A 22,690-nucleotide genomic window follows, 5' to 3' on the forward strand; every position below is an offset into this window, starting at 1 on the left:
CTATGCTGAGGTGGCTTCACCTTGAATATTCTGCAATTGTGGATAAACAATGGAAAAAAGATACTGAACTATTGAAGAGGATCCAAATGAGGGTAACCAAGATGGTGAAGGCTCTGGAGAGGAAATCCATATGAGGTCATTTGGCTTGTTCAGCCTGGAGAAAGAAGAGACTGAAGGGAGACCTCATTGTGGCCTACAGCTTCCTCATGAGGTGAAGAGGGAGGGTAGACATGGATCTCTGCTCTGTGGAGACCAGAATGGCCTGAAGTAGTGTCAGAGAAGGTTAAGGTTGGATAATAGAAAAAGTTTCTTCAAGTAGAGAGTGGCTGGGCACTGGAACAGGCTCCCCAGGGAAATGGTCAGAGCAGCAGCCTGACAGAGTTCAAGGAGTGTTTGGATGATGCTCTCAGGTACAGGGTGTGACTCTTGGGGATGGTCCTGTGCAGGGCCAGAAGTTGGACACAATGATCTTTGCGGGTCCCTTCCAACTCAGCCTGTTCTGTGATTAATTTGATGTTGGCTCAGATGGGGGATGGTGCTCTGACTGGTTAGCCCATGTGCTAAGGAAGTGGAAACAGGCTTATTGAGAAGTTAGCCTGACTGCAACAGAGTGTCTGATTGCCCTCACTCATCTAATGCTGCTTTGAACTTGCTGAGCCTTCTGAGATGGGGTGTGTTGAATAGACATGTATAGTTCATAGTCACTTGGACATGAAGTTGCTTTAAACAGAGCAAATACAGTTGGCATCCAAACTGAGTTGCCAGTGGGTGACAGCAGGGTGTTTGTGGTGCTTCCAGAGAACTGGGTGGACATAGCTAGCTCGTTTTGTGTAGAACCAGCTTGGGTCCAACACTGTGTTTGTATGTATTGGAGGCATCTTTAGTGCTTGAAAGGATTGTTTGTTTGCCCAGCAACATGAACTAATAAATTGTGGATTTAGGTTCTCTGTCTTTGAAATAATCCATGACTGGAATAATCAGTTTTCAGCAAATTGGGAATTAATTGTATATGCTTAAAAGAAAATGTAAATAGAATGGCATGACAATCTTTCTATTTCATTGGCATTATGTTGTATTATTATAAACTAATGAAAGAATTCTCATGGCTCTGGGCATTTTGCTTTAAATAAGACCATAAGTAAATATTTGAATAAATGAAGTCAGCATTATCTTAAACTGTAGAGAACCTCCTCTGCAACATCCCTTCCTTGTGGCAGCAGAGTTTGCTTGGCTGGCACACAGGATCAAAGCTTCAGGAGCGGAAGGAGGTGCAAGTGCTGTGGTACAGAGCTGTTTGGCTGGACTGGAGCTGGCACGACTGGTGTGGTTCCCTTGGGAGGAGGCACAGGTGGAAATGGCTCTGCCATGTGTCACTGCTACTCCAGGGGCCTTCAGGAGGCACCCGACCTTCTGAGCTGCTGTGAAGGTAAAACATCTCATTGGTGATGTTCAGTGCTTGCAGTAGCCCTTGTGATGCAACTGTTTACAAGTCCTCCACGTGAAATGTGAATGTGATGGCTCTGCATGGCTCAGCTCAGTGAAATGTCTGCTCTTCTGTGTGGTGTGGCTCAAAATTAGTGACTGTACTGTTAAATATGTGTGGACTGCATGGTCTCCATTAGCTAATTACACTTGTTCAGTTTCTTAATAGCATGGAACTGCATCCTTACCATGAGAGTTGACAGGACTTCTATCAATAATGTGTTATGTTAGGATGTGGTTTCATGGCAGATATTGGCTTTGAGCAAAGCAGCAAGTGGTGAGGGGCACACTGAGTGGATCTGTAGGGGGAAATTTCTTGTGTGAGAGACCATATTCAGGTTTCAAGTTTTGGACATTTTTATATCCTTGTACTTTGAGTCTTGTCCTATGGGCATAATGCCTGTTAAAGATTAATGTGTATTAAGTACTTTCTTGGGTTTCGTTTCAGTGAAAATTCCAGATTACTTTGTGAGACTTCCACACTGAACTGAACGCCACAAATGAGGGTGGTTGGGAGCTTCACTGAGCAGTGTGCTCGTGATCTGGGCTGTAACAGGGATGTAGAGGTTGACCTGAAGTGGGTTTGAAGCAGTCCTGTGTCTGACCCTGCAGTGAGACATGTTAAGGAAATTAACTTGCAGAAAGTTGTCACTACAAGCTTTCTCTTGGGCTGTGTTCTTTACCTGATTCACTAGTATTATTTATAACTACTAATTTAAGCAGAGAGCAGGGGGAAAGGACTGGTGAATGCACACAGAAGAAAGCATGGAATCACAACATCCTCAAGTTAATATGTCTTGGAAATACAGCTTTGTGGGTTTCCCACTCTCTGTTGATGTAGCTTTATTGGGCACCATAAGAAGGAAGTAAGAAATACTGAATATGTCCATCTGTTCAAGGTTCAGTCCCTCGTCTGGTTTTCAGTTGGATGGTTATTGGGGTGTGAAAGGAGGGGAGGGACTTTTGCACAAGACCAGTGCTCAGAGTGGTTTCCCTGATAGTGGGAAATGCAAGATGCTCCCCTATTCAGACTGAGGAAGAGCAAACCCACATGTTTACCCCAAAGGAATACTTGGATCTTTGGGGAACTGGTTTTTATGGTAATTTGTAAACAGGAGTGTGAAGCAGGTGCAGAGCCTGGAGGAAGCCTGGCTGCAGAGCAGTGGGAGCTCCTAGCCAGGAGGGATTTGTCTTTGGTTCTCAAACCCTGGTGTGCACCATGTGTATGTTTCTTTACAGGAGAGCTTTCTAGACAAAACTCACAGTTTTGGGAGCAAGAACTAGATTTTTAAGAGCAGTGGGAAGTCTGTCAGGCCTTTCTATTTAAGCATCTGGGTTGTCATCAGTGACTCAGATCAGGGTGACAGGAAATTATATGGTATTGTAGGGGAAAGAAAACATCCTTATAACCACTACTTATGTTTAACACTTACAAAGGTGTTTTCATTGTTCAGCACTGAAGCTGCTTTTTCAGTGTTAAGGTCTGTCTTAAGTGGCTGAACATATAGTATTATATTAGTATTAAACCAGCTGGAATTCCTATAGCTCATAAATGGTAGAAACATTTTTGTGGGAATGCAGTTGTAAGGATTATTAAGTTCAGCACCTGATTTTGAAATAGTTGTGAAGAAAAGTATGGTAGTTAAAAGGGTAAGATTGTGTCGTCTGTGGTCTTTTGTCTCTAGTGGAAACTTGGTCTGCTATAAAATGAAATACCTTTGTAATTCTATTCATACATAATAACAAAATTGTTAGGCTTTGTTTTATAGGAGACTAAACTTAGAAGGTTTTACATGATTAATGTACAAGTGGAAATAACAGTACTAATGAAGTTCGTTTTAGGCATCTAGCATCTATTGTCATAAATTGGAAAAGCAAAAGCTCAGTTTCTAATGTAACTGCAGTTCTGCTGGCAAGGTACTTCTGGAGGTCACACGACTTTCCAGGGTTGTTGTTCCAGTAAATGACTTTGAACTGGCCTGAAACCTGCCTGAAGAGACCTTTGTGGAGAACCGCAGCAATTCTTGCTGCTTCCCGTTGGATTCTGTCCTTCCAGGCCTGCAGCAAGTTTCAGCAAGGCTTCCCAGTAGGATTTCAGGTATCTGATGAATCCCTCTCCCCTCTTTAAAATAAATGTATAATCTATTAAAGTGTGTTTTTCATGGGATTTATTTTAAATCTGATTTGTCTTTTTTTGGCTACTACAGAAAGGTCCCTGGCTTCTGACAGTATTGTATTACCCTAAACAAAGTACTAAGAATGTGAAATTGTGCTCTTTGCTGGATGAGTGTCTCTTTCTATTGAAGATACAGGCGTGCTATAATTTTGATATATTTTCCACTCTTTTTTTAATTTATGTTTTGATTTCTGCTTCGGAGCTACTAGAGGGCCTTAGTTACCTCTAATAGGCAACTTCAGAAAGACTGTGAGTAGCTGAAGGCATCCTTTGTTTACAATGAGAGAAGATGGGTATAATATGGCCATGCTTGTTGGGAGACTTGGCCTCTTCCTTGGCACTGGGATGTGGTTGGCAGAAGAGCTGGTTGTGGAAGGTTTTTAGAAGCGGGGAGTCCAGCTATGCCAGCAGTGACTGAATGCCTGGTGCAGGGAGTGTTGCTGCCTTGGTTGACAGTGGGAGCTGTTTTGTCAAAGAGGTGCTAGGTAGGACAGTTTGTCTGTGCTGTGGGGAATAAGATAGTCTGTAGCTGCTGACTGGCATTGATGTGTTCGGTCTGTTTTATCACAGAATCAGTCAGGTTGGAAAAGAGCTCTGAGATCATCAAATCCAGCCTGTGACCACCATCATGTCCACCAGACTATGGCACTAAGTGCCACATCCAATCTTCCCTTAAACACCTCCCTGGGCTGTCCATTCCAGTATCTGATCACTCTTTTCACCCTTTTGTGAAGAATTTCTTCCTAACGCCCAACCTAATTGTTTCATTCTCGTTTTGTTAGTGAGGTTGTTGTCTTACTAAAAAGCAAGAGCTGAGCAGACCCTTCCCCCAGAGCCATTTTCCTCCAGAGATGACCTGTCAACAAATTGTTTTTTTTTCTGTTGATTTTAATCAGTCAGTCGCCCCTGAAAATGGGTCAGAACCCTCAAAAAACACCATCTGGAAGGTTCCCTAAGTATGTTGGAAAGCTGTCATGGCTGGATGAGACAGTGTGTTTATATATGTTTAAATGGCATTTGTTTGGTTTCATTGTGTCCCACTGCATCTTGTGTTTTCATGGGGCACTGCTTGGTCTTTTCCACACCCTGATTGATGAGATATCTCTGAGCCTTTTTCCAGCTTTTTCAGCCTTTCCTTGTATGCAGATACTGTGAATACTCAGGAGGAAATTGTCTCCCCCTCTCAGGTGAACTTTGGTGTTCCTGGATGTGCTAGAAGAGCACAGTAAACCTCACAGTGTTCCTGCTTAAGCCTAAGATTGTTTTTCATTTGAGACTTGATCATTAAGGACTTTAAGCTACAGATAATTCATCTGAGTGGGGTTTGAAATGGCAAAAGCAGTGTAAAAAAAAAAGCAGAGGGGAGATAGGTGGTTTTGACAGTTTTGACAGCTTGTGTTGCTGAGGAGTTCTGCTGCACCTTCAACCTCTAGTTGAGAGGTTTTTTAAAAAAATTTAGACCAGCTTATATTACTGGAATCTACCTCCTGACAGATTGCAGTGTATCTGTTCTTGAGAAAAGCTTTTAAGTGAGAACCTGAAGTGTTCAGAATGAGTACAAGCATTAAGAAGTATAATCAGTAAACTAATGTAATTTCTTGTTAGTGTTATTGTAAGGAGTTGTGATTCCTTAAAAACATTTTCTGTCATTGCTGGACTCTGCTTTTACTTGGGTAAATATTATACTTCACAATGTTTCAGAGATTTATTTAATCTGGACTGTTTAGGCAGTATGGAGGTTTCTTGCCCATCACCTGGATGATTCAACTAGTGCTACTTGCTAATATTGAAAAGCAAAACTACTAAGTGTTCTTCTTGAGGACAATGTATTGTAGTAGCAATACATGGGATGTGTAGCTCCTTGCTGTTCCTCTGCTATCATATGAAAAAAAAACTATGGGATGAAACTATTTTGACATTCCCTGTGCTCCCTTCCACTTTACAGATGAGGCAACAGAATTCATATCTGGTTTGTCTATGTATCCATGAGAGCAAGGGTGGCTTTGGGTATCACTGACAAATACAAGAGGAAATTTAGCACTTAAATTTCAAGTGTAAGAAGCTGATATCTGTTTACTGCTATTTGTCTTTGGAACATAAAGACATATGGATGATGACTGAGAGGTTCTTCAGGTTCTCTATTTTTTGTTGGCATGACAGAGTCGATGTTTTATAGTCTGGAAAGGTGACCAAATGAATGTGCTGTGTATTTCAAACACAAATACAGAAATGTCCTCCCAAGGTAGTAAATAAGCTTTCAATAGAATTGGTTCATGTTGACACAGTGTGAGTCTGATTATCTACTGCTGCTGTGGAAAGAGGACCAGGTGTTCAGTAGTTCAAGTCACTGCTGTGAACATTTGCCATGACTGACAGTCTGTTGTGATCAATTTTCCATGTTTAGCTTTGTAAAGCTGTCCTATGGTATGTATATTGAAATATGCTACCTGCTAATGTACTTCAAAACAGTGTATCATGAGAAAAATATGTGTCATGGAAATTTCTTACATTTTTCTACATTTATAAATTTCCAGAATAGCTGGGTTGAATTGGTTGGAAGGTGATGTTTTCATTTCCAGACTCTTAGGTGATGAATGGCTGTTGTCTTTATGATTTGTGACTGCCAGAATTTCCTGTATGTTTGGTAATATTTTATGTCAGCTACTCAAGAGACAGTTCTGTGCAGAAGCAAGACAGAACTATTCTGCTTGCTGCAGGCAGTAATGGGGGAATATGATGCTTTGAAACAAACAGAGAGTACATTTGGCAGAAATAAAAGTCTACAGTACAAAAAGTGTGTGCTAGAAGTTCCAGGTGCGTAACACAGGTAACTCTCGTGATGACTTCTGTTCATAAAGAAGAAAATTATTTCTTTTGTTAAAGGAAAAAAGCAAATTTAAGTCTTTCTGTATGCACCTGTTCCTTTGTTAACAGGTGCATACAGAAAATAGTTTGCCAGACATATCATTCAAGCATCTCTTGCATCTGTAGCACCATCACGTAGTTCTGTTTTTTACTAAGGGTTTTCTGGCTTCATCCATAGGCAGCAGAGGGATAAAGGCTTAATTGCAATCACTGCAGCTGCACTTGTGATTAAAACTGCCCACAGATTGGAATTACACACTGGTTTAATGCAGCTGTAAGTTCAATGACAAGGAAATAATACTTCTTCCCATTTGATTATTTTGTTTTTTAATTAATTGTTGGGTATTATTGTGCACTGATAAAGTAAATTAACCTGGGAAAGCAACTTCTACAACCATTCAGGATTTTCTGTTTTAACCTTGTTGTGCTCTTCTGTATTGTGATCTGCAGAGGAGAGGGAGGTTTCAGTAAGAACAGCGTTTTAATATTTGGGAGTGGATATTTGACTGAATTTGATGAGAGGGAAGATTATTTGATTGCTGCAGGATTCTGGAAATTTCAGGCATGAACAGAGTTTCTTGATGAACAAATGGGTCTTTATTGCCAAACAAGTCTTAAGCTGTCAGTGAGCAACTCTCATGGATCTTGTGTAACAGATTGACAAGTATGTGGATACACTGCTGAGCTTCTGAGTAAACTTAAGTGTATTAAAAGTAAAGCTCACTTGCTTATTCTACTTCATACAAACCAAATTACTCTGAGAGAAGGTGCTTTTAACATCTCTGTGTAATTTAAGTTGCATGATACTGTCAATCACACACCTTCTGGCTATATTGCATTTTTTGGATCAAACCTGCAGAAAATAGTGTGCAGCAGTTAATTTTTTTGCAAACATAGTAACAGGCTGAAGTGTGAGAATTAACAAAGCGTTACTGTACACACAGTGTCTGATCCCTACTGGGCACTGAGTGACAAACACTTGCCCTGTGGTTGGTGATTCATAATTGGTAAATCTTCAGCTGGAACTTGGTGGGGAAAAAAAAACATTGCCAGCAATTCCTTCCACCAGACATGAACAAAAATCTGCCAGCCACCACCAAAATATGACCCAGTGTCATATTCCTAAATTTATTTTATTCTAATAGCTGGCTATGCAATTGTTTCTTCCTCCCAAAAATACATGGGACTGTCACAAATGAGCACTGCTGTGAGGGAAATGCCTTTTGTTAGCAGTCACTTTTGTTAGGTTTGTCTTTTGAACATGCATAACTTTCAAGTTGCATTTCCCAGTCTGGGTTGTATTCATTGTGCATTTTATTTTTTTTTTTTTTTCCTTTTTAGTGGACTATATTGTGGAATATGACTATGATGCAGTGCATGATGATGAGTTAACAATCCGAGTTGGGGAAATCATCAGGAATGTGAAAAAACTGGAAGAAGAAGGATGGTTGGAAGGGGAGTTAAATGGCAGAAGGGGCATGTTCCCTGACAATTTTGTGAAGGTGAGTATTCTGCACTGGCTTGATTTTACTGTGATGGTGTGGCTGGGTCATTGTTACTGAAGTAGTCGGAATACAGAACAGTTGTATTTGTAACAGGATGATTTTTTTTTTTAATAGGAATGCATTCAAGGTGCTGACAATTTTTTTATATGCTTTTGAAGATTTTTTTAAATTTAAGTTCTGCTGTCTGTTCTTACTTTAGCATTTCTTTTGGTCTGTACCCTTGCATTATGTGTTCTGTGTCACTGACTTCTGCAGTGCACCAAGTTGCCTGTGGCCATGGTTACCTGCTTTAGTGGGATGAACTTACTAAAACAACAAGAATATAAAAAACCCAAAACCTACCTCTACAGAAGACATCCAGTCATGAGAGAGTTGGGAAAGTGGGGTCACAGGTCAGTCAGCTCATCTGTAATGAGAAGCTGCATCCTCAGGCTGTGCTGATGTGGATTCTTCAGCCTGGATCAAGCTGCTTTATATAAAGGGGCAATTCTCCTTTATCCTGGACTCTGCTGCTGGCTCTGCCTTTTTTGTGACTCTATAAACTCCTTGGTGTAACACTTCCATATAGTCCAAGTGAATGTAGCTACTTCTGCCCCTTTTACTTATTTAAATTAATTCTTTGCAAACCAGAGCTATCCAGTGTATCTTATGGTGATACTTTCATGTTGTAAAACCCAAGGGGGCATTGGTCCAGTGCTATAAACACTTCTTTACACTTGCTTATTTTAAATTTGACAAATTTTCTGAAAAATTGAAAAAGCAAAATTATTCTTTTCACTTGTCTGGCATTTTCAAGTTGTTGGCAGTTAGTTTGAAGTAATTTTTGGGTTTTGAGTCCTGTATAAATAGTAATTTGACCTCAAGTGGTGTTTTGATGATTATTGTGCTGCTGTTCTTAATTAGCCCTCAAGTGCTGTGTAGGAAGAAAGCATCAGACTCTGCTCTTTGCTGGTTTGTGTGTCATCAGTTTGTCCTGCTGAAGAGCAAAGATGGGTCAGATATGACATGTTTCTGTGTTAATTACCATACTTATTGGTGTTTTCTTGCCCTTCTGCAGCTGTGGCTTTTATAAACTTTGTTTAACATTATTTCCATCCTGGCATCTCAGCTGCAGGTATTTTTAACTTTCCGGCTGTTCATATGTGCATGGCATCGTTGGATGTCCTGAATTACAGGGGGCAGTCAGTTTTCTAGAAGGCATAGGGCTTGGAGAAGTGGAAGGGAAGTTGTGTAGAAGAAAATTATCACTTTTGTTTCATGACAACAGGGGTGGCTTGCCTTCTTGGTGCTGGAGCTGAGTTCAGTTATGAGGCTGATATTGGGAACTTTTCTTCAAGAAGGTATGTTTAGGCTGGAAGGCTGTTGTGCAGTGGTGAGATCATGGGGAAGCATTGATTGTTAAAAAGGTGAAAGTTGTGTGCTTTCTTCATGGTTAATTTGATTATAATTTCTTTGTAAAAGTTAATTTACAGGTAGTGATAGTTTTGAGAGACTGTTTCTGGGAATGCTGTTGCAGAAGAGTGTTTTGGTGTTTTTTGTTAGTTTTTTGTACCTCCTCCCAGACCATTCTCATTTGCTGCTGTAGTAGGTTGTTGGATCATGCTGCAGGATCTATGGGACGCTGCTCTGACCAGTCTGCTCCAAGTACCAAGCCTCAGCAACTAAACTCAAATGCCCCTTCTTGGCCTGGTGTGCTGTTAACACCTGCAAGGTGTGGGTGACCTGCTGGAGGGAGGTGGAAATAAGCTCAAACAGGGCTGGACTTTCGCCCTGTGATCAGGAAAGTCCCTCAAGAAATGGGTTTATTTTTTTGCTGCTGAGAGCAACCCTCCACCATTGGGAGTGATAAGAACAGTGAGGATACTGACAAGAGGAGAGTGTTTTTATTTCTCATGACACACATGAAAGGGAAGGAACACAAAAGTCTGGAAGAGGACAAAAATGTGACCAGAGAGCACAAATTGCTGTGGACAGTACTAAGGGTTGCACCAAGTTTTACATATTTGGTTGCAAAATTCTGGGACTGTCCTTAAATATTTATTACTTCCTGGAAGGATCATCTTACTCTCCTGTTATAATTTCATGCATTAAATGAGGATCTGGCCTGAATGCATTATGTGGTTAAATTCGTGGTAGCTTTTTGGTGACATATAGATACACACTGGTTTGTTAAGGAATGAACTGAGTCCAGGATATAGCCTCCTCGTGCAGACTATGGATGGTAAATTATAATCTGTGCTATCTGGAAAAGATTAAAATTTGAAACTGAAAGTGCATGTATTATCCACTAGATTTGCCTTCATGTGTAAAATTTAAAAACAATAAATATGACAGATGAAACTTGGTGAAGATAAACATGTTTTCTTGTTCAAATGTTAGATGTTATTAGAGAAGATAAATTATTTTTTTAAAAATAAGTGAAGGCATTTGATTTTCATCAACTGTAGGATAATTGGGATGAAGGTTCTAATTCTAGTTTGTTTTTGCTATTTTGTTAGTTTGTCTCTTCTTCATCCTGTGTGAGGGCAGGAAAAGAGCTTGTTGCCTTGGTGCCAGCTGTACAAGGCTGCTTCTTGCCTGTTTGAAGGACAAGAAAAATTTGGACAGGAGGATTATTTCTGTGTGCTGCCTGAATATGTTGGATGCCCCAGATTCAGACTGTATCCTCACTGCTAAAGCAGATCAGTCCCCTTCTGTTCCCTCCTTCTGGGCTCTGCCCATACATTGGATTTACTGACATTTTATGCCACTTCTCATGCTTTGACAAATGCATCTTTCTGTTTGAAGTATGACTAAGCGCTGTCAACTTCATTTTGGGCTGTTAAAACAGGAAATAGTTTTTTGATTGTCTTCCTTTTATTTCTCAAGTCTTCTAGACATTGTAAAATAATTTTAAATTGCGATAGTAGGTCTGTTTCATGTAGTGGTAGCAGTTGGATCTTTGCTGTCAGAAGTGCAGCAGAAGAAGCTGAGACTGTGTTTTTAATTGGGTTAATTTGTTGTTCAGTGTGGGTGAGCTAAGCACTATGTGACTTTGAAACACTCCTACAAAGAAGGGAATTTATGGAAGCTTCCTGTGGATACTGATATAATGCAGATGCTTGGTACCTTATAACATCATCTAGTAACTTCTTGGTTGGGTTTTACTGGCTTCTACCCAAGCCTTTTGCATATTGATGGGGAGATCTGGGAGCATGATCAGAGCTTGGTGATGTCTGGTTCCTGGTGCCAGTTGGGGCCAGGATGTTTTCTGTGAGCGCACCGCTTGATGGGTTAATGAGCAGTCTGAGATGGTCTGTCCCAAAAAGTGAAGTTCTTGGTGCTGACTTGCATCATTTTGCTTTAAAAGAAAGAGAGCTGGTAGTCTCAGCTGAGGGGAACTCCCTAAAGGCTCTGAAACATCCTCAGATACTACAGTGCAGTGCCACTGCGTGGGGTGGGGAGTGGGAGGTGTAGTAAAGGTTGGGTGGGAACTCGATGTGTGGGATGTCCGAAGCAATCCTAAAACCAAAAGATGGTGGTAAATGTACAGTTGAAGACAAGTAGGTTAAAAAAAAATGCAAGCAATTACACTGCCTACTTGTGAAGCTCATTTCCTTGAATTCACTTTTCAGTGCTGTAGCTTCTTGAAGATGTTCTGCCTCTATTGCAGAGCTGGATTTTGGCGTGCACAGGTTTCCAGTGTTACTAACAAAACCTGGTGTGAAGTTCCTGTTTGAACTGTGTGCATATCCTCTTTGAAAGGAGTTGAATTAGAGTTCTTGTTTCTGTCAATGTTATTGCCATTTTTCTGCTTCTTCCTGTATGGGCAATTTAAAATAAACAACTTCATGAATTTCTGAAAGGAATTAGCAATGGAACCTAGGAGACTTTTATTGTTTTCTTTGAGAGCAGCTTTTCCTTTCTAAAATCCATCACAGTGAAAAATGTGCACATATTTGTTTGTTTCCAGTGTGATTTAGAGAAGTGCAGTAATGCTGTTTGATGTAATGTGTGAGATTTTTGGAGATCTTAAGGTGTGTGGAATGTGGAAGAGTTTTTGGTTTTGGGCTGGGATTTATTTCTGTTTGCTTCTAGACTTTATGTAATATACAGGAACAGTTCTCTGAAAGTAAAGATTAAGAGTCCAGGCCTTCCTTCCTTCAGGAAATCCCCCCGACCTCCCTCTTTCTCTGACCCAATGAATCTTAACTCCTTTTTTTGCATTTACTTTGACAAGATATGGACTAAGATTAATTTTTGTTGATTTATTCGTTTTGAGTAGTTCTATTCACTCTCCAGACACCTGTTGGTAACTGAAAGTGATGATTTGGTATTCATCCTTCTGCTTATTTTCTTAAGGTTTTTGTCCCTACATAGCTGAGTTTTTTTAAGAACTGAAGTTCCTGGTTTTATTTCATTTATTGCTATCTTAGTTTTGTAAATAGCTGTATTGTGAGTAATAGGCTTTACATGGTAGTAAAACCAGTTTGATCATAAGCTCAAGGCAGTAACTCGGATGAGGGAGGAGCAGTGGATAGATTAATCAGTAGCTTTCTCCAGTCAAGGCAGAGAAGTTTGCCAGCAGGCTCTGGGGACATTCTGGTGAGCGAGCTGGACACTTCTCTGAGCAAGTTTGGGACATGCAGCCCCTCAGCCTTGGAGCTGGTGCAGGGACAGCTTCCTGCCTGCACAGGTGTGAGCAGCTGCTGCCGCTCTAGTGCCGAGCCTGGATCCTCTCCAGGCTAACACGTGAACTTTGCTCACTGTGACATTTTTCTTCCTTCCCCCTAAATAAAAAAAACCTGCAACACTGGGCGTGTTCGAGCAAATATGTCCTTGGAAGTGGTAAGCTTGTTTTATTTTCTGTATGTTCTTAACATCAAATGTTGTAAACAGACTTTGTGTTTCAGGGTAGTGAATGGAAACAGCATGAATTTAAAAGTTATGCTTGCAGTATGATTTTGAGAGTTTTAGTATATGGTGTAAATTCTTGGTTTAAGAATTGTTTGTGTAATAAAATTTCTTGGGGTTGGTTTAGCTCGTGTCCCCTTCTGTAGTATAGGGAGATGCTTAGAGATTGCAGACAACTACTGTGCTTGCAGAAAGAGTTCCTTTTTAAAAGGATGATTTGTTTTTAGGTGATTCTGCCTGTTCAGCTTCCTGGTCTGTGTGTTTGTGGAAACAAAACACAGCCCAAGCCTCTTTTCTTCTCTTTTCATCACCCCTGGAGGAACGCTTTAGAGTATTAGCACAGCGGACCTACCTTCTTAAGCCTGTCTTTTCTGCCTATGTCCTGTGTTCTCACTGGAGGGATGCTGTTGTACACAAGTGTGCTCTGAGCCAGGGAGAGAAGTTTTGGCTGAAAGCTCCTTCAAGCGTAGCATCTTCCTTATTTCCTTTTCAAAAATTGTAAGTTGACCTTATCCAGAACTTTAAACAGGAATCATGGAGTTGGGAGGGATCGTGACAAGACAGACTCTTCTAGATTAGTTCCAATCTGAGCATGATTAAAAAGTGTAGTAACATTAGTTTAAAAAGAAAATTAATAAATAAACTTTTAAACAATGTGTATTGGTTAAGCCATACTCATTAGCTTGGAATAAGTAGGATGTATTTAAGGAATAGAATAAAATACCTATTTCCCAAATGTTGGTGTCTGCTCCTTGAAGTATTCTGTCCAAAATCTTTGCATCCAGGTAAGGCTTGGAGAAAACAAGATATACAGTAATTTATCAGTCCTGTTGGTTAAATTACATTTCAGTTTATACAGCCTTTTCCTTTGCTTTATTATTGTTTTGAAGGAACTGTCCCCACTAGCAGTGGGTTGTGCAGGGAGGTGACGCTGAGTGCTCGGAGCAGCACTGCTTCCCAAGCAGCGTAGGCAGCCCTGCTGGTAAGAAGGTGATGTTTGCTTCGAAGCTGGCAGTTCTTGTTTCTCAGAAGCAAAGATTACATGCAAGATTGAAAGCCATATTAAGTAATTTCGGTTTCAGTGCTGAGTGTATGAGAGAAGCGCTGGGCTCTTTGTCTTCAGGCAAGAAGTGAAGCTGAGCATTCAGGCAGGTGCTTTAAGATCTGTTGCCAATGCTATGGTGCCACCCATTGTTCCTGCCGATTTTAATTCGGGCTTTTGGGGGAAATAGGGCCACTGGAGGAGAGTGTTGTATCAGGGGGTACCTTGTGCAGCCTGAGCTGCAGCTGCTAATCCCATCCATTGGCACATGTCTGGATTTGTGAGAACGGTGATGATGATTCCTGTGCTTGTGGGGTGAGAGACAAGTCTCTGCTCTCCAGCTGTTTTGGCCTGAATAAACAAGGAAACAGTTTTTTTTCTAACTGGAATGTCGGTAATTGGCTTGGGTGGGCCTTGCTTATGATGGGGAAACTATTATTTCTAAAAGCAATAGTAAAGAAAATTAAATCAACTGAAAAAATTGACAGATATGACCAATGGCGCTGATATGTCAACATTTTCACTGTCTTTGAGCTCACCTCGATTTATTCTTATTCCTGTGACTTTTCCAGTTTAATCACTGGATTGACTGCTTGGGTTCAGACCAGCTGGGTCCTGACTCTGTGAAGTCCCTCTGTGCTGTGACTGTATCTGGCATGAAGAGGGGGCGTCTGGAGGTGTATTTGACTTAGCACTCTCGAGCTGCTGTTGCTGACACAGCTGGGCCCACGCAGCCATTTGTGGGCACCTGTGTGTCAGGTTGTCTTTTCAGCTGTCACCATGTCCACACAGGAATTTCCTTTGTCAGTATTGGTTGGGGATGTGTGAATTATTTCATATTCTGAGGCAGTATAAGTGTCTTGTTTGGGAAGAAAGAGCATGCAAGTGAGTTGACTATTAGAAATATTTATCTTGATAGACTGTTAGATCTGAAATGTCACGGATGCTTTCCTCAAAACTATTTAACTGCAGGAAATTCATTGAAATGATGTGGCCCTTTCTCTGTTCAGGGTGAGCACCTGTGCTTTAAGATGTTGAAAAAAATCACCTGAGAAGATTTCACTTTGCATTCTCACACTATTGTTTCAGTGTAAGAGTAAAAATTTGTGGCATTGTTAAGTCTTCGGTGGCTGAATGTGGACACAATGGGGAAAACGCTGGTGGGTCTTGCAATATTTAGTATCTTTTCAAATATGGAATATTATATATGTTGATACTGTTATATCAATACCATGTGTTGTCAAGAGCATGAGAGAAATGGAAAATGCTTCTAACTTTTGACTCAGTGGCAACAATGGTATGGAACTTTAGGGAACTTAAGGTGCTGTTCTGAAGGACAGCAGGATGAAGTGTGATTAATGATCTGTGTGAATACTGCTTAATATGCTAATTATTCCCTCTGATTTTAATTATCTAAGTTTGTTGATCTGTACCTGTGCCTCTTGCTTTTCTAAATGCCATATCAGCTTGTGATGTTTCTCTGTGGTAACTGCACACTCCTGGATACTCCCAGAGCTTCTCTGATAGAGGGTAATGGTTTGTGTGGAAGCAGCAGGTTTATACATGTCTTTATTCCTGTAATCACATGAAGCAGTCTGCTCCTTTGTCTGTCCTTATTTAGTTGTTACACTTGATTAGTGTGTAATTTTATAGCTTCCTCTCCAAGCACAGGAGCAAGGCAACCGTTCCCTGCCTGGAGGCTTCAAACAGGGTGTGCTCCATCAGAAGGTGTTTGCAACCACCAGAGTAAACTGCACAAAGCATTGCTGGCGTCTCAGGCAGCAGGGACTGTGTGGGCTTGTACAGGAACATGACTTTTAAATTTAGTCTTTCCCTGTATACAAAAGTCTAAAATAGAGCTATAAATATGCACTCTGGAATTAGCATATGTAGTATAGACCAGAGAGATCAGTTGTCCAGGTGCTGTTTGCTGTAATGTTTGTTACAGCCTGGGAGGCTCTGGCTGCACGTTCCAGCCATGTAATTGTAGTCCTCTGCCATATGTCTCATAAATCAACGTGTGTGTACACCCAACAGAGTTAATATTAAATCTCTTCTTTTGCTTTTTTATGAGGTGAAGTAATCTAAATGAACTTGAAGCTCAAATCTTCACAAGGGTAGTTCATCTCTGTCCTGTCATCTCTTAACATTTACACCAGTTGTGAATTTTTTTTGGTAGCTCATCATTTTAGAGGGGGAAGTTAGCTCATCTCTACTGTAGTGCTTTCAGTATTGAGTTTCAGATGTATGTGTTCCTTGAACACTGGCTTTATTCTGTGAGCTGATCTGAAAGTTTCTTGTGGTAAATATATTTTAGATTTAACAATCTTCTTCAATGCTCTTCACTTCGTAAAAATGTATTTTGGTGTATGTATGTGAATTCATTAGCTTTGGACTTGGTGTAATAAGCTTCTGAATTCTTTGAAACTGATGGTGATGGACATGTTACATAGATGTTTTTAAAACAGGAGCAGAAAGCAAGATGCTTTTTCAGTTAAAAATGTTAATGTATGAATCTTAAAGGTAACACTTAATCTTTAAACCTTTTCTAATCTACACTGAGACTCCAGATTTATAATTTTTAATATTATTTGACAATCTCTTAAGCATTTACTTTTGTGTCCTAGGCAAGACTTGTGAAGGGATGTGGATGTGTCAGTGTTTTAACTTGTGGCCATGAGTGAAGTGCTGCAGGTTTTACAGGGAATGCAAAGAAATGGTGCCTTGGAAAAAGGATTCAGGGGAGAAGAAAGCTGAGTGTGGCAGAGTGGATGCAGAAAGACAGTATGATGGTGAGCAGGAACAAGGGATGTTCTGAGTTAAACATCAAAGTGAACCTGTAGTGATTGCTGGATCCCACATTTCTCTGGACCAGCAGTAGAGGCAATTAACTGGGAGAAAGGGAAAACATGTCTTCCTGCCTTCCTGTGTTGGGAAGCTGATAAAACACATGTGCTGTGGGAGCTGGAGCTCTGTCTTGCCCTCTGCCACGTGTGATTCCTGCTTTCATTGATATGAAGCACTATTTTGTGGCTGGTGGTTGCCAGGGCATTAGCTGTTATTCTATAAAACAATTACAAGAAACAGAATTAAATTTTCATATATATGTATTAGGAAATATAATACAGAAGAAATGCAATGAGCATTTTAAAATGGTTTTATCTGGCTATGAACATGGCAGCACCATAAAATATTCTTAAGCTGTTATTTTCAGAAGTATTTTAAAATGAACTTTTTTCTTAATTAAATGGTTAGGAAACATTGATGTAAAGATCTGTGCTTCCTCTAGTTACTTCTGTTAATTTAGGATTCCTTGCTCTGCTGTTGGTAGACCTGGTGAGCTGACTGAGCTTTCCTGCATCCGGGCTTTCATGTTTTGTTTGAGGACTCTTGTGTTTTGACAGTATTGACAAGACTTTGTGTCAGATTCTGTTTTGACACTTGCTTGGTGCAAAGTGTGTGTATCCAATTCTCCATGACAAAATTGAATTATTTTTGTATATAAAAACTATATGCATGTCTTTTTATAATCTGTATCAAAATCTGAAACTTCAAGCCTGCTTCTACATTAGCTCTATAGAGTGTTCCTTATGTAGGAAAGTTCAGCTCTTTGTTCTTGACCTTCAAGTATCACAATTATTCAGTGACTCAGGTTTTAGTCTGTAAATCTGCAGCAGTTAATTTTTTATGCTTCCCGGAGATCCCACTTACTCCACATGTTGCATATTGTGAGGAAGAAGTGGTACCTTGCCTGATTGATGATTGTTTTCCTCCCACACAAGGAGACAATACAGATGTTTTAATCATACTTAGCATAGATTGCCAAATATGTAAAAATGCTGGTAACTTGTTAAACCGTGTTGTGTGATGTGGGTGTGGTTTTATGGAAAGCAGCAAGTCAGACTATGAAGGGGCAAAGGCAGGGAGTGATGCTGCCTTGCTGTTGATTCAGCCTGACTGTGGGTCAGCACTTAAACACAGTGATTTACTGTTAAGCATTCCCTACTTCAAGCATAAATTGAACCCCCAAAAATCAACCCTTGACACGTGTTACACTCTCCAGGAGGTAAGTTGTCTTGCAAAACAAAGGTTATCCATCTTGTCTGTTCTTGAGATGGTAGCTGCTTTCATCTTTAGATGTTTGTTTTTATTTTCAAAAATAACGTTTAATCTTCTGGAGAGTCAGGGGCAGCCTCTGACCTCTCCCAGTCATGCTCTTCTCTTGGGAGGTGGAGCCTGCTCTGATCTCCTGAATGCTCCAGGGAAGGAGCTCAGCAGCTTCTCAGCTATTTTGGTCCATGGATTTTCTTGATGTTTCCCTTTAGTTCATGTAATGAGACAGATAGGAATAGCTGCACATTACTCATCTTTCTTTCATTGTCTTTATTAAATATTGTGCCTCTGGGCACCTACATTGAGGATGAGAAATCATGTTTTCTACTCAAGGAAGAGACACAGGCAAAATGAAAGGGTGTGGGATATCTAAGATTTAAGGTGACTGGAACTGTTAAGGCTGCCATGTGCCTGCCTCTCTTTTGCTGCTACTAAAACTGGAAATGTGGTGCCTATATAATTAGTTATGGGAAGATATTTGTGCTCCAGGAACTGAAGTTTCATTGCCCTTGAACAGGTTATGGATGACAATTACCTCCTCTGTAGGCAGCTGTACAGATTTTTATATGTATTTATATACAGTCACACTTCTATGTGTTTTTTTTCAGGAATGGGATTTTGCAGGCTGTGAACTTGTATAAACAGAACTATTGCCTGCTTCCAATCCCTCCCTCTCCCCTAAAATGACAGATTCAATTCTGAGCTACTTATTTTCTACTCAGTAAAACATGAATCATTGACTTAATTTGCCAGTCCATGGGTTCTTTATTGCTGTTCTGATGGGGAAGAAAAGAGACAAGATAATTGTATGTGTAGGCTCAGACATTTATCTTTGTGTGTTCTTTATCTCAGCCTTTTTAGAGATTGAGATCATTATCTGCTGCTTGAGGTCTTGCTTTAAAATGTACTCAGCTACTAAGAGTACTGCACATCATTTTTGCACAAACTGGTGTTACAGTGGATAATAGTTAATATAAGAAGTCTAAAGATGATTGTGTAATGGCATATATAGGAGGAGATGGCAGCTGAAGCCTTAGTATTTATACTTGAAGAATCTAACTAAGGATTTAGATTTGCTGGATAATGAACTTCCCTGTGCCCTGTAATTCAGAAATAGACTTTGTATTTCTAACTCCTGGCCTTTCAGATGCTCTGACCTGCTTTCTGCATCTCCACTGCCTGGCTGATTAGAGTGCTCCTGGCTTCTGGCGAGGGAAGTGGGGAGGATCCAGCTGTCCCCGCTGGAGCCATGGGTGGGCGAGCAGCTGATGGAGGGGAGGCTGCTCCTGCTCTCCTCAGAAGTAGGTCAAGAGCACCCGCTTATTTTAACAGCATCATGAGGCTGTGCATGCATTTACATGTGTTGTATTTGTGTCTGCATCTAAAGAATAGTTTTTGCATGCACTTAAACGATTTTGATATTTTTATTTGTAAACATACATATTTCCTTGAGGGGTTATTAGACTGTAACAGATGCAATTAAAGCAAAAACTGCTTTTTCTTTTTTTTTTTTCTTTTTTTTTTTTTTTGTGCTAGTTAAATTTATGTACTTTTTGTTTGCCTATCAGGCTGCAGTGAGTTTGTAAGTGTTGCAAAATACACATTTAGTGGAGACTATGAAAATTTCAGACCTTTATGACTATTGCTGTAGCTCACAGAACAAGTGGGCGCTTGCTTCCCAGCGGAGTGTGTTTTACAGCAAGAGACAGTCTCTATTGACCTTGTACTGCCAAGTCATAAATTCATAAAATCTGTGCTGCTCATGGAAACACTGACAAGCCTTGAACTGCAGTGGATTGGCAGAATAAGAATAATAAAATTTCCAGCTGCAGTTAATGTCAGAGTTTCATTTTGGTTTTGCTGGCTGGCAGTGGCCTCATGGTAGAACAAATGAACTGTCCTGGAGCTTTTTGTTGATATTGTCACAACACAGATTCTCTCTGATAATTTGGATATATGAGTCTGACCTAAAACCAACCCACCAAAAACAAAGAAGGAAAACTGCCTTGTGAAACCCATGGACAGGAGTCTTGGGCATGTTCAAGTTGGATATAGTAGTGCCTCAGAGGTGAGACCCGTGGGCAGTGTCATTTTCCAACCACTGAAGTGCAAGCAAGCTGTTTGGAAGAGATGTAAGAATTGCAAACTCTTATTAAAATGTTATTAATGGGGCACAAATTAACGTTTGCATCAATAACTATCAGTTTTGAGATATCCAATCTGTCTTTGTGTAGAAATTACTTCCTTTGTGAAAGGAGTAGTAAGGATGATGCCCAGGATGAAGGTGCTGGCAGGGGTGATGGGTGTATATGTCAGAGGATCCTGATGTGTGCTTTTGAAAATGAATCTTGGAGAACTTCCTTACTGTTAGAAGACTGATGTGAACTACAGGGTTGTGGCATAATGGGCCGCATGCAGGTGTGGACACCAGAGATTCCTGAATTTGTTAGAGCTTGGTTTACTTTTAATATGATTTATAATGCCCCAAGGAAGGATAATTAATGTTGCAATTCTTCTTTAACAATGAGAACAAAAAAATAATTCTTGCTTTACAAGAATGTTACAAAGGGTAGAGAGGGTTAAATATGAAAAAAGCAGTTGCTGGCCCATTTAGGCATTGCTTACTGATGCCTTCTGTAGTTCTTTGTCAAAACCAGATTTATTCCTTGCATTTAGTCTAGATTTATTCATAGATTTATTCTGCTGTGGCAGAACTCTCTCATGTGTTTGTTTTTTCTTTCCTTGTTGCAAAGCAGCTCCCTGTGATGCTCCAGTGCTGCTTTCTGACACACAAAGTAAAACATCATTGTCAGCTCTGATTCAAAACTGGCTGGTACCAGTCCTGTACCCATGTCTGCTCATTGCAGATCTGACAGATTTGCATCCTCTTGGCTTTTGTGTGTCTTGGGTTAGGATGATTTCTCTTAACTGTGTATTTAAGTGTTCCCAGTTTTCCTATCCTGGCTGTGGTAGGAAGGTACAGAGAATACCTTTCTGGTGCTACTGCACTCTCCCACTGTCTATTCAGAAGCACTCTAGGAAGATTTTCAAGTACCAGTCTGTTTTTAAGGTGAGCAAAATGGCCTTGTCAGCAAGGCAGCTAAAAAGGTGTTTTGGAGGTGACAAACTTTTCAGCTGTAGCCAAATTTAATTGCTTATCAATTCTGTCAGACTTGTTTGGCCTTGTCAGGCCAAAAAACAGCCATAGGCCTGAGAACGACAAAATCTTTGAAATGTGAAATGGCTACTCAAATGGGAGGTAGATAGGATGCTATGCTATTCAAGAGGGGTTAGTTTTTTTGTTTTCGTGGTTTTTTGAACTTGGAAGATGGGATGGATCTCAGCAGAGCTAAGATCTCCAGGGCAGAAGTTACTGTGGAGGAAGGATAGTAACAGCAGGAAACTACTCGACTGCTTTTTAAAAAGCCTTTTTTCTGTAATGTAGATGAGTGGAAGGAAAAATCCTGCTGTCCTTAGTCTTGCTCTGTTCTTTTGAGAAATAGGAAGATAGTTTGGTCTGTTTAACTTGAGGTTCATAGTACATTTGAAAGCACCAGTGGCTGTTCAGACCTGCGGAGTTTCCCAGCTGGACAGCTACAAGTAAGAAAGCTGGGCTTTAATGGTCCAAAAAGCACCAGACAGACAGGTCCTGGGGAATATGTTTCTCATATTTTTGGCATTTTATCAATGTGTGTGCTTTGTTGTCTTGAAGCTCATGTTCAAGAGTTCACATGAGTAAGTGTATATGTATGCCTTGCCAATTCTGTTTTCAAGTATTAAATATTTTATTGCAGCTACAGCTGCAATAACTCATGAAGCTGTTAACCAGTGGCTACTGATGGTGGATACAAGAATTGTTCTGAAGTGGATCACAAAAAGCTGCAAGTACTTATGGCTGTTTGCATCCCCAAGAATGCTGTGGAGGCAGACAGGACCGTGGGTGCAGAAAGGGGTTAGACAGCTCCAGCTGCAGGCACAGGAGGGAGAGGAGGTGATCCATCTCCCTGATGGAACCCTCATGGGTGTTCTGGGAATGTGGGAGGATCTGAGCTGCAGGAGCTCTAAAGAGCATCTGGGATTTTGGCTGCTGGAAGCTGTGTCTGCAATTGATGGACCATTGATCCGACTTAATGGGTTTGTTCTTGTGCAAAGTGATGATTTCCTTCTTTCAGAATATCTGTTCTCCGGTGGAATCCCGTTTAATGAGCTGATGCAGTAGAGTGACTGTCGCTGCTTGGCCTTTTTGTCAAGAACTGGTGCTTTCTTCTTTATTGGCTTTTCAGTCTTGTTTGGCACAATGAATTTCATGCTAATATTCTAATTTAGAAAGATTAGGAGAGTGGAAGACATTAACCAGAAAAATGGTATGTCTGTTATTTTCCTCTTAAATCTTTCCCTTCACTTGCTCCCATTCTGTTTCTTGGAGCTCACTTTCTTTTCTACTCACATCTTTCAGCAGTCCAATTGCATCTCTCATCTATAAACACCTTGGAGCTTTCTGGGGCAGAGATGATCACCTAATGCAGTTTTATATACAAAAATATTTTAGTACCCTCCCCTGTGGTCTGTTGTTGAAGTAGTATTTATATTTTTAAAAATATTTCCAAATACGAG

General features: G+C 40.4%; 1 protein-coding gene across 1 annotated transcript in view; it reads left to right on the top strand.

The window, feature by feature from the left end:
* Nucleotides 1-22,690, top strand: part of CD2AP (CD2 associated protein) — a 76,906-nt gene that overhangs the window by 14,397 nt on the left and 39,819 nt on the right. Inside the window, exon 2 of the mRNA XM_058836016.1 lies at nt 7,865-8,025. Within this exon, the coding sequence (XP_058691999.1) occupies nt 7,865-8,025 (161 nt within the window). The remainder of the gene's footprint in view (nt 1-7,864; nt 8,026-22,690) is intronic.

This window comes from Poecile atricapillus, chromosome 3 (genome assembly GCF_030490865.1).
Source record: "Poecile atricapillus isolate bPoeAtr1 chromosome 3, bPoeAtr1.hap1, whole genome shotgun sequence".
NCBI lineage: Eukaryota > Metazoa > Chordata > Aves > Passeriformes > Paridae > Poecile > Poecile atricapillus.